The 12,618-nt window shown below is 41.8% G+C and overlaps 2 protein-coding genes across 2 annotated transcripts; both read right to left on the reverse strand.

Moving 5' to 3' along the window:
- Positions 1 to 1,368: 1,368 nt before the first annotated feature.
- On the reverse strand, positions 1,369 to 1,842 carry LOC141459916 (uncharacterized). The gene has a single exon (XM_074139480.1). It carries the CDS (start codon positions 1,840 to 1,842, stop codon positions 1,369 to 1,371), a length of 474 nt encoding a protein of 157 aa, XP_073995581.1.
- A 72-nt stretch (positions 1,843 to 1,914) lies between these two features.
- On the reverse strand, positions 1,915 to 3,318 carry LOC141459917 (uncharacterized). The gene has a single exon (XM_074139481.1). It carries the CDS (start codon positions 3,316 to 3,318, stop codon positions 1,915 to 1,917), a length of 1,404 nt encoding a protein of 467 aa, XP_073995582.1.
- Between the last annotated feature and the right edge of the window lie 9,300 nt (positions 3,319 to 12,618).

Raw genomic sequence — 12,618 nt, forward strand, 5'->3', positions numbered from 1 at the left:
CTAAAATTACACGTTTTCAAAATGGCGGCAAAATGGTGGCTAAAACTGATGAACATGCCAGAAAACAGATATCCTAAGATTTGTTTTAATAAACTCTTGCAGTTGGACTCTCAGCAGTCTAATATTGCCAAATTAAACTAGGCGACACAACTAAAAACAATTTTACATAATTTAGGCTTTTATTCTACATGGTTGGAACAGGATCCTATTATTTTAAAGAAGACCATGGGTCAAATAATAGAAAAATACAAATTGTCGCTATTTCGGTCGATTATGAAAGGATGCAAAATTCCAGTTACTCGACAATATATAAAAAATTAATAGGCGACTTCTATACTTCTCCGCCCTCATATCTCTCATTAAATGTGCCTGCCCTTCAATAAACGCAGATTAATTAGCCAGCTGAGAGTTAGTTTCTCCTTTTTGCCAACATTTTACGTAAATAAGAATAAACAGGTCATAGGAGAGGAAGAAGTGTGTGTCCTGTGTTACAAGGAAAAAGAAACATTAAAGCACATTTTCTTAAACTGCCCTTGTCAGAAATTCTGCTATAAATGACAAGGAGAGGGCAGTATAAAAAATGAAGCAGTTAAGATTCAAATTTAAATTTATTGAGGGGAGGAGTAAGGGTGGGGGACACCACCACACTTGAAATACCTTTATAACGGAAATAGTTTATTCACAATATAAATTTAGTAACAATGCTTAACAGAATTAACTAGTAAGAAAAACTTTATAATAAATCTTATCTTCAATACCAAGGCACAGTATTGGGGGAATAGTTACTTGAAAGGCAATTAACAGGCTGATTGGAGCTTTGAAAAATAATACCAGACACGGTATTGGGGAAAAAGACAGGTTTACAATAGTATATGTACAGGGCTGTGCACAGGGGTTTCTATAAGCGAATAGGAAATACCACGCAGGGTATCGAGGCAAATACAATAGAAATAACTTTGAGCACCCCAGACAGGGGATGTCAATTGAGTTCGTTCTTTACAAAATTGTACAAAACTTACAGTAATTTTCCTGACAATACAACACTCAATGCTAGTCGGTACTGATAGCTTATCCGACACAGACAATTTAGGGAAAACTTGCACAAGGTTTTTACTAAAAACTTGTTAGAGAGAAAACGACGCCACAAGATGGCTGAACACTTGTTGCTTGACTTGTTAACATACGCACACACTCAATGTGTCGTCACAAAAAGGGGGGCACACCGTCTGTATTGCACCAACCTCCAATCTCTGCACACCAATACTGCCAACCAAGGGCCGATGGTGATAGAAAATTCTGACCCAGGGGGGCCGCGACCAGTGCGGGAACCAAACAACCTCCCCCGCAGTGGACTCGCCAGAGTTCCACTCACTGGGATGGCAGGGGGCACAGCTTCCGGATGGGACGACTGATGATTCCTGTCGGGGTCCTCACGTCGGCCACTCTTGCCTCTTCATCTCGTCCGTAGTGTAGTTTGTCAATCCGACCAATGGTCCACTGCAAGGGGGGAAGGTTGTCATCTATGATGGTGACTATCTGGCCTTCTGTCGCCGGGAGAGAGGGGGAATGCCATTTCAGCATGGCTTGCTGATCCAGTAGGTACTCTCGATGCCATCGCTTCCAGAACTGGCCGACGGTAAACTGTCCCATTGCCCATTTAGATCTGAGGGCGGTGCGCGATGTCAAGGACTCACTAGAGGGTAGGGCTGTCAGCGGCCGCATTATTATAAAATGACCTGGCGTCAGAACCTGGAGATCATCTGGCGAGGATGACACAGCCGTAAGTGGTCGAGAGTTCAAGATGGCTTCAATTTGACACAGGATGGTAAGGAAGCACTCCATAGTAGGCTCCTGTGTGCCTTACGAGACCTTCAGTAGTCTTTTGGCTGATTTAACAGCAGCTTCCCATAAGCCTCAAAAATGTGGCGCTCTAGGCGGAATGAAGTGCCACTCAATACCTCTTCTGCTAGCCTCTCTCAGAATGGCCTCCTGAGACTTGGCGTCATTTAGTAGTGTGGATACCTCCTTGAGTCTTCTTTTGGCTCCGACAAAGTTAGTGCCATTATCCGACCAAATGTGATTTGGCACACCTCTCCTGGCAACGAAGCGGTTTAGGGTGGCTAAAAATGCTTGTGTGGTGAGGTCTGTGACTAGCTCCAGGTGTATGGCCTTGGTGGAGAAACAGACAAAAATGGCGAGGTAAGACTGGAGGACTTTGGCTGAACGCAGGGAAGCAAGTTTCACGTTGAAGGGGCCTGCATTGTCTATGCCAGTGGTGGTGAAGGGTGATGAAGCGCTGGCTCTTTCTTCTGGTAGTTGACCCGTGAGAGGATTGAAGGGTGCTGGCTTGATGCTGAAACACTTGTTGCAGGCTGCCAATTGTCGGCGGACAACATTTTTACCATTCACAATCCAATATCGACTTCGCAGAAATGCGTGAGTGGCAGTGGGACCTACATGGAGGTTGGAGATATGGGCATCCTGGATAATTAGGGCTGTCAAGGGGTGTTGCGGAGGCAACAAGGCAGGGTGTTTGCTAATTTCAGGAAGATTGGCTAGTCTTCCTCCAACTCGCAACACTCCATCAGTATGTAAAAACAGGCCTAAAATTTTAACTAGTCGTAATTTAGGTCGAGGGGACTGGGTATCTTGGATTTCTTCTGGGAACGAGTGTTGCTGTGCTCGGATAATCAGGGCACGCAAGGCTTCATTACGTTCTTTGACCTTTAATAGACCTGACATGTAATGGTCTGAATTTCTGGCATTATGGGCGAATCTGAGGCACCAGGCTACTACATTTATCAGTGTATACAAACTGGAAAACTTGGACTCCGATTCCTCGGGGCAGGAGGCTGCGATCGACATACTAAGAGCCTGGGAGCGAATTTCTGCTCCTATTATCGGGTCTGACAAATCTGCATTTACTTGTCCTAGGGGCCATGACTCAGGATTTAGTTTTAGCCAAGGAGGGCCTTCCCACCATAAATGGTGGTTTATTAATTCTTGGGGTCGTAATCCACGTGAGGCACAGTCAGCGGGGTTTTGTGAGGAGGAGATGTGGAACCATTGCGAGGCGGGCACCTTTTCTAAAATAGCAGCTACTCTATTACCCACGAACACCTTCCAATGCGGAGGTGGTGTTGCTGTGATCCAAGCCAGGGCAATGGTAGAATCAGAAAAGGCTAGGATGTTTTGAGTGGTTATGTGAGGGAAGAGTGGTCTGACCTTATTAATAGTAAGAGCAAGTAGGTGGGCAGCACAAAGCTCCAGACGGGGGAGCGTACCCGGTTTCATGGGGACCATTCTGGCCTTAGACATGACTAGGCTAATAACAGTGTCCTCAGACTGAGTCACGAGATATACCACAGCCGCATAGGCTCGCTCGGACGCGTCAGCGAATCCCACCAAATAAATTTTAGAAGTGGGTAGAGACAAAAATCTGGGTATGTGAATTTTGGACAGGTCACGCAAGGAGACAGCGAACTGAGCCCATTCCTGGACAATTGATGAGGGCAGGGGATCATCCCAATCAAAGGAGGCTTGACAGACTATTCTAAATATTGCACGAGCAAAAACTGTTATGGGAATCAGTCATCCCAAGGGGTCAAAAACTTTTGCAATCTGACTGGCTAATTGTCTTTTAGTTTGAACATTAGGAACGGAACGGATTAGAAAGTGGAAGTAATCTTGAGAAGGGTTCCAACAAAGTCCGAGAATTTTCAATTGTGACTCCTCATCGTTTTCTAAACTGACTGAGGACATGGCCGGAAGCAGATATTCAGAAGGTATGTTATCTAATAATTGCGGGTGATTTGATGCCCACTTTCTAAGTTCAATTTGAGCTTGACTCAATAACTTGATTAATTGATCTCTGGATTGCAATGCTATTCCTAGGGTCGGGCCTCCCCCTGAGATGTCGTCGACATAGGTGCGGTCGCGTAGTATTTCTGATGCCAAGGGATGGGAGGCCTGAGAGGTGAGAGCTAATTCCTGAAGTACTCGACATGCTAGGTAGGGGGCTGACGTGGTTCCATAAGTAACAGTGCACAATCGGTACTCCTGAATCGGTAGGCTAGGATACGCAATAGGTCTCTATCTTCTGGTGGATGTTGTATCTGCCGAAACATCTGACGAATGTCAGCAGTGAACACCCACCTGTCAGTCCTGAATCGGGTAATGACCTTCCAAATGTCGAGTTGTAACTTTGGACCAGGAAATAAAAGCTCATTGAGGGAAACGCCTGATGAGGACTTCTGGGAGGCATTGAATACAACTCTAATCTTCTCCGGGGGGTCATCTTGGCGATGAACAGCGTGATGGGGTATGTAGTAAGAAATTTGACCCAACTTAAGTGGAGGAGCTAACTCCATGTGGTTAGACTCTAAGTAACCCTTCATGAACTCGACATAGGGAGTGCGGAGCTGTGGGGTTTTTGCATGACGAGACTCAGTTTGGAGTAGGCGTTTTAGGGCAATTTTTCTAGATTCGCCTAGGCAACAAGGACTAGTCTTAAGTGGCAATGCTACTGAAAAACGACCATCAGGAAGTCGGAAATGTGACTTGGCGAAGCATTCTTCGGCTTTCAATTCATCCGGAGTAAGGGGTGAAACCTCAGACACTTCCTCTAGGGAGAACATTTTTTCCATGAGGCGGGACAGGACCTGATCGGGGGGATGCTGAATTGGTTGGGAGGATTTTTCTGAGCTAAGGCGGAGTACTGTAGGTTGGATAGACAACCGACACAGGATTGCATAAGGAGGACTTAACAGGCAAGGTAGAATTTTCAGAAGAAGGGGCTTCCGCAGAAATTATTGTAGGAGGAAAAGACTCAGAATCCGGGCTGGTAAGAATTTGTAGCGGACGCCGCGTTCTATTTAAACGTTGTGGTTTTGGAGGAGGGAGCGGAATGTCTAAGGTTGGGCGAGCAAAAGGCTGAGGAGTGACTTCCTCTTCGAGGGTTGACAAAATTTGAGCAGAGGACGAAGACCGGCTAGGAGTAACTGGCTGTTCTGGTTCCATGCTAAGTTCAGGGTTGTTACAATGAGCAACTGGCTCAGACTCATACTCACCAGGAGGGGTGCTAGTTGGAGTCTTGTCTTCAGGATTAGACTCATTATTAGGTACTTTAGGGGGGATTAAATGACCATACTTATGTTTGAATAAGATTTTATAATAGGTCCGATATAATTTAGAGTTGGACCTGCTGTCCTTGACGGAGTGGTCAAACCGAACCCTTCTCGTGGGTAAGCTTCTCAAGGGACCAGACATGATCCAACCAAGAGTGGTCAATCTTGCATTAGGGGAACCATTTTGGGAACGAATTATCTTACTGAGATCGATGGCATCAAAGACTGAGGCTGAGAAGACCACATCCACTGGCCTTGGTTCATTAAAGGTTGGGTCGGCTAAGGGTTTGTCTATTAGATGCGACCAATCCTTGACAGGAAAATAGGATGATGGTGCATCTGGGACAGTCTTGGTAACTACGCGGAAAGGGATTTTGAGTTGGGCAAAAGGAGGGGCTTGTCTTAAATTGGTCGATACCTGACCCACGACTTGGGTGGCAATATTGCCCCCTATGCCACGAACACCGCCTGACATGGGGTTATAAGTCAATTTGCTTTCCTTGGCAAAAACTTTAGTCATTAAGTTGATCTCACTGCCTGAATCCAGCAGGGTACGAGCGCGATACCACTGGCCATCCCCTCCAAGAAGATGCACCAGGGCAGTGGGGGAGACTCACATGTCTGGGAAGGACTTAACAATTGATTTCCGTAAGGATTTCGTTGCATGACATAGACGACAGTATCTGCGACGGCAGAAGGCGAAATTGGACAATGAAGGGGTATCGCGCCTGCCAAGAACCTATTGTTCTGGCTGTGGGGATGGTGTTGGATGGCGGCCAAAATAAGTGATAGGAAATACGGGGGGCAGACTATCTGAGGAGGATGATGACGTAGGGCGAGACTCAGAGTCCCTGGCTTGGCCTAAAGACAAGTGAGATTCGAAAGAGCTGGGGGGAAGAAGGGAACGCCGAGGAAACGGGGGAGGAGAATCAGGGAGGCCCGGGGAAGGCGCCCTTTTCATTAGAACTCTAGATTTTGGGGGCCGATGGGTCTGCAGGGACATTAGTGGCGGAATGTCAACCGCACGTGCTCTTTTCTGACTCAAACTCGTGGAAGGTGGAGGGGGGTGTAGAGAAGTGTGGTGTTCCCCGTGGCATTTTGCGCATCCGACCTGGCAAGGACACCGAGCCACGGAGTGGTTGGCGGAAAGACAGTTGACGCACAAATTTTTATTCACCACTAAGCTCCACCTGTCAGTAACTGACATGTTCAAGTAGTCAGCACACTTAGACATACGGTGCGAATTCCCGCACACGTAGCATTGGAGAGACGTGGAGGTTGAGGAAACTGGGGCACGAGAGGTGGAAGGAGTCGGCGGATGAACTGGAGGAGGTGATGCGGATGATAAAGGCCTCCTTGGTGGGCGGGGAACGAAACGTACTGATTTGGGTGTGTACCCTTTTAACTGTTTGGGAGAAGAGAGCGCCTCCACTTGGATCTGCTGAACGGGAGAAGCAGGACGAGGTTTAGGTAAGGGGGAAGGGGAAGGAGAACTGTGTCTAGGAATGGGCTGTACAACAGGGTTGGACAAGGATTGGCCAAAGGTTAATTTTGGCGAGAACCTGTCTTCCTGGTCCTTTAGAAAATCCAGGACCTGAGAGCTGGTAGGAAGGGAATCAAAGGATCCTAAATATTTCTTCCTAAATTCTTCTTGAAGGGCAGGGGAGAGGACGGAGAGAGTGACATGACAAAGTAGGAAGTCCAGGGGATGCGGAATCTCGCATGGGAGCTGTGGCCAATAAGGGCACTACAGTGGCTAGCTGCGCCGATTCAGCTAGCTCATGGCTTTCAGACTGGGATAAAGCGAGGGGACCACTGACTTCTGGGGGCAGGGCGCGCAGCCACTCCCATGCTTCCCTGTCCACTGTCTGGGCAGCAAGGAGAACATGGATGAGTACTGACGACTGAGCTCCAAGGCATGGGGGGAACTAGGGGACAGGTCACGGACCCTTCGCGACCAACTATCTAATCTAGCTATCAAATGTCTGCATCTGACTGCATGTATGTCAGAACTGTGATCTGACTGTGACTGAACTCGAGGAGTTTCCTCCAATTCGGGAGGACTGGGAGAGACTGGCGACTGAGGAGGGGTAGCCTGAATTTGTTCTTCCATGGTCATTAATAGATCCAGACAACCGAACCTTGACAAAACACTATAAGAAAAAAAAATGTTACTAAATAATAGGTAATGAACACAAAATATAAGTACAACAAGGACTTAATACTAATAATTCACTTAAAGTTATACAAAAGTTGAACCTTAAATCAAAGTTAAAACCAACCAAAGAAAGAATAGAAAAAACTAATGGCAAAAATTGATTAAAAGGGTTACTGACAAGGGACAACCTATAGATTCGCAAGAGAATCTAAAACACAATTAAAATGCAACAATGCATAGATGAGACACATAAAGGTATATAAATGTATATAAAATATATCTATCTAAGGTATAAATTGCCTGTTCAATCTCAAAATATTCGGATGTTGGATTACCTCAGAAAAAAGTAAGTGAAATCTGTAAATTGCGAATACAGAAGTACTGTATAAGTCAACGCGCCTACGCGTGTGCACGCTTGTGAATTTTGTTTACAATTTTGGTTTGAACTACTGAACTTTCCGTTTGTCCGCTGATATATACTACAAGCTCAAGTGTACATCATGAGCGATAAACAAAACGCTACAGCTAGCACTGCTGGTGGACTAGAGAGTGGGGAGGGCGGCTTAGCCAATCTCTTACTTGATCGTTTAGATAAAATAAATACTGATTTAACTAATATTAGAACTGATATTGGCTCATTAAAATTGGATGTACAAAACTCATTTAAAAAAATTAATAAAGAAGTAAATAAGTGTAAAAAGGATATTTCGGCCGTCAGAAAAGATAATGTTGCCTTAAAACAACAAATTAGCTTCTTGAATCAACAAATGTCAGACTGCACTCAAATTCCATTCGTAAACATGGTAAAAATTGATAATATTCCCTCAGTTGAAAATGAAAATTTGTTAACTATTATAACTTTGTTGTCTGGGAAAATAAAGTTTGAATTGAGTGAGGATATGATTGAAACTATATTTCGTCAGAAGTTTGGCAAGAGAGAGCACCCTCCATCAATTGTAATCAAATTTTTCCTTAACTCTGTGAAAACGAAATTCCTTATTCTCTCTAAATTGAATAAAAACAATCTAAAAGAAATTGAACTGTCACCAGGAGTTCAGTGTTCTGTTTTTATTAATGAATACCTCTCTCCATTGAAATATAGTATCGTGAAAAGAGCTAACATGTACCGGAAAGAAAAAAAATTATTTGGTGTCTGGACTAGAAATGGCAAGATTTTTATCCGATTAGAAGAAAAATCTCAACCGATAATTATACGATCGCAAGAGGATTTATTATCTGCATTAAATATAACCCAAGTGAAACATAAAGCTGCTGTCACTACGGAAGATGATTCTGACCTTGGAACGGATGCTTCTGTCGGTACAAACTTCTCGACTTCATCCAAAAAGAGGAAACTGAGATCTTCGAGCTCTCGCCCCATCACTTCTTTTTTATCAAAAAAAGAAAAATAGTAGCAACAAAGTCTCATAAAAAGATAGGTAATAATAAAGGTAAATGTAACTATCGGGTATTGAATAGACAAAACAATTTAAACGATGGTAATGTTTCTTTATTGAATATTGGATATTGGAATGTAAATGGGATTAGTTCCTTAAATTGTCTGAATAATTCTGATATTAACACTCTTCAAGAATTTGACATTTTATGCCTTTGTGAAACTTGGTTTCTGGGGGACAACCTTAACTTGCCGGCTTCTTTTGGTGGGATCAAAGGCCGCCCTAGTGGTGGGATTGTAATTCTTTTAAAATATAATTTATTTGAGTCAGTTAGTATTCTGGAAAGTAGTGATTGCTGGTTTTTCCTGAGACTGGCGGGGCAGTCAATATATAATTGGTATCATTTATTTCAAACCAAACTTGGACCACTCAAATGTAATGAATACTTTTCACACAGTTTTGTCTGATATTATTATGAAATATAGTGACTGTAACGTAATTGTAGGAGGGGACTTTAATGCTAGGGTGGGCGAATTAAATAATTTAGAAGATGAGATATTTATAGATGGTCAATTTGCTGGTAATAGGATATCACTAGATAAGGAAGTAAACAATAGGGGGAAAAAACTGGTGGAGGTGATGCAGGATTTGGGACTGATGGTATGTAATGGCAGATCTCTGAGCGACTCTCCAGCACAATATACCTTTGTTGGTCATCAGGGAAAGAGCATTACCGATCTGGTCTGGATTAATAGTATAGCACTGCCCTCTTGCATTGATTTCGGCATAGTTTCAAACATCTCACCATTCTCTGACCATTTTATTTGCTCATTAAAGATTAAAACTGAGTTATACCATACAGAACCACCTTCCAATAAAAGAATTGTTACGGTTAAACCTACAGAAGAAAAATTAACTCTCTTTAAAAGCATTATAAACTCCAGCGAGGGGATTTATTATAATAACCTATCTACGGAACTACTCTATAATAACTTTTATTCCTGCGTCTATTCAGCTGCTAAAGAATCTGGTATTATTAAAACTGTAACTTCAAATAGTAATTATATTTTAAAAAATCCTTGGTTTGGCTCTGAATGCGTGTTAGCTAAAAAGGAAGTTAATAAAAGTTTCAGAAAACTGAAATACTCTGGCTACCAAGATGAATTCTCAAACTTATTCCTGCTCGCTAAGAAAAACTATAGGGCAATCTTATTATCAAGTAAAAAAAATTATTTTGAGGATTTACAAAGAAAATTCTGTGAAATAAAAAATTCTAAACAATTCTGGGATTTGACCAAAATTTTCAAAACTAAGCAACCTTCTAATTCACTAAGTTTGCCGGAATGGGAACATTACTTCAATAGCCTACTCGGAAAAGCTGAACCAGATATAGCGCGCCTTATAACATTCGCAGGAGTAAGTCACCCTGTCTTGGATGATCCTATCTCACTAGATGAATTAAATTGTAGTATAGCCTCCAGTCAGAATAAGAAAGCCCCCGGTTTAGATCACATACCCTATGAATGCTACAAAGCACTAACTCCAGCGTGGATACATTACTTGCTAAACCTGTTTAACGAGGTACTCAGTCAAGAAAGTGTACCAGCTGATTGGGGCTTAGTGAGATTAACACTTTTGCACAAAAAAGGTGACCCTCTGAATCCGGTTAACTATCGAGGTATAGCTCTGGTGAACTGTCTGGTTAAGCTGTTCACACAAATCATAAACCAGAGGCTGACTGCCTGGGCCGAATTTAACAAGATTCTGCCAGATGAACAAATGGGCTTTAGGGCTGGCAGAGGCTGCACGGATGCTATATTTACTGTTACTTCTGCTATTAACATTAACCTGAGGAAAGAAAAAAGTCGCCTCTTTCTGATATTCGTTGACTTTCATAAAGCATTCGATTCTGTTTCTCACGATAAGCTGTGGGCAAAGCTCCATTGCATAGGGGTTAGTGCTAAACTTATTATGCTAATGAGTCAACTTTACAGCAGAATTAGGATTACGGTCTCTAAAGATAATGTGCTTTCAAACCCGATCTCTCCCTCCAAAGGAGTGCTTCAGGGCGAAACTTTAAGCCCTTTACTGTTCACTCTTTTTATCAGCGACATTATTCAGTTTTTTCGGGATAATGGAGCAGAAGGGATACGCATTAACAGCAGAATAGACCTGTTACTCCTCATGTATGCCGATGACATTGTCATTGCGGCATACTCATGGAAAGATGCCCAATCTAAACTTAAGTTGTTAGAAAAATACTGCCAATTAAATGACCTAACCGTAAACACCTCAAAAACCGTTATTGTTCCCTTTCAAAAATCGCCCCGTATAAAAGTAAAGACTCTGACATATTGCAACGTGCAACTCCGAGGCGCAAAATCATTTGTTTATTTAGGTGTCCCCGTTTCCAGTTCGGGCAAATTTAAAGTAGCGACGGATCATTTTACCGTGAAAGGCCTTATTGCGATACCCAGGGTAATGCAGATGCTTTCTTACTATAAATCAGATGAATGGGGACCCAAGATACTTCTTTACAAATCGATTGTTTCTACTATACTGCTTTACTGTTCTGAGGTTTGGGCCCCTCATTATGTGGAAATTGTGGAGAGAGTACAGTTGAGGTTTTTTAAAACCTTACTGCGTCTCCCACAAAATACTCCGAATCATTTTGTGCGACTGGAGGCGGGCTGCATTAGTTTAAGATCTCTTGTGTTCGACAGAATGCTGAATTACTGGTATAAGATTCTCACTATGTCGGATGACTGTTTACAGAGGGCGTGTTATTTAGAGCTCTTCAGACTGATTGATAACAGAGTTATACCTTTTAATTGGGTACGCTCGCTTAGAGACCAGCTAGTTACCATTGGAGCTCAGGATGTCTGGTTCTCACAATCCAGTTTTACTCTAAAAGAAAATATGCTCAACTTAAAAGAACAGTTTAAAAACCATTGTTTAAGCAAAGATGTGAATGCCGCTATTCATTCTAATTTTAACAGTTATTTTAGAAATATTAGCACTTTTAATATCGGTGAAAATTACCTACTTTTTAAAGTTCACATCAATAAATTAAGACTGATTGCTCAAATTCGCCTGGCTAGCTGCAAGTTCCCTACATTGTCTATTAAAGGAAACAAATGTAAATTTTATCCTGAAAAGTGTTGTAATACCTGTTTCACTAACAGCTCAGATAGTCTATCACATTTTATTGTCAATTGTCCGTTTTTTAACTCAATTCGGGAAAAACTTATTAGTAAATATTTGAATGATACCAGTCCCCTGGAATCTCTATTAACTATCAAAACTATTGAACAAATTAACGATATCTACCATTTTTCGCTAAAGGCTATTGAAAAAAAAACCAAAGCAATTCAGATAGTTTTAGGTCAAGCTGACTGAACATTTGATTTAATGAACATTAACTGAACAGTGTTTGTAAGACATTTCATAAATGTGTTATTTTTTGATACCACTACTACCGAATTTTAAATTGCTCTTAGTCACTCATTACCATTAGTCCAACCGTTCAACTTTTACTCTACATCTCCACAATATTATTAAACTAGTATTTTAAGTTACTTATTACTTTATTTTTCTTTTTCTATTTTATTATTATTTCTGTAATTTCACAAGGATAATCATTTATTTTGTACAACTATGTGTATATTGTCAGACTCCTCTGCAAAGAAGATGTATCTTCAAAAGCAAATAAAATTATTATATTATTATTATATCTATCTAAGGTATATAAGGGTATGCCAGCATAATATAGTTTAAATATAAAATCGACTTAACATGACTTATAATTGACAATAATTAGACACGACATATAAACAACTTAATGATATAAATATAAACAAGGAGAATAAACAGAAATGTGCCACGCACAAACTCAATGTCTGACAGGTTAACAATAATATAACTTTCCTTTTTTTTA

This window comes from Rhodnius prolixus, unplaced genomic scaffold, assembly GCF_049639745.1.
Source record: "Rhodnius prolixus isolate KJV_2025 unplaced genomic scaffold, Rpr scaffold_29, whole genome shotgun sequence".
NCBI lineage: Eukaryota > Metazoa > Arthropoda > Insecta > Hemiptera > Reduviidae > Rhodnius > Rhodnius prolixus.

What these genes read in the sequence shown, in the direction of transcription:
- LOC141459916 (XM_074139480.1), bottom strand. Translation starts at nt 1,842, where the DNA reads ATGGAGTGCTTCCTTACCATCCTGTGTCAAATTGAAGCCATCTTGAAC.
- LOC141459917 (XM_074139481.1), bottom strand. Translation starts at nt 3,318, where the DNA reads ATGTCTAAGGCCAGAATGGTCCCCATGAAACCGGGTACGCTCCCCCGT.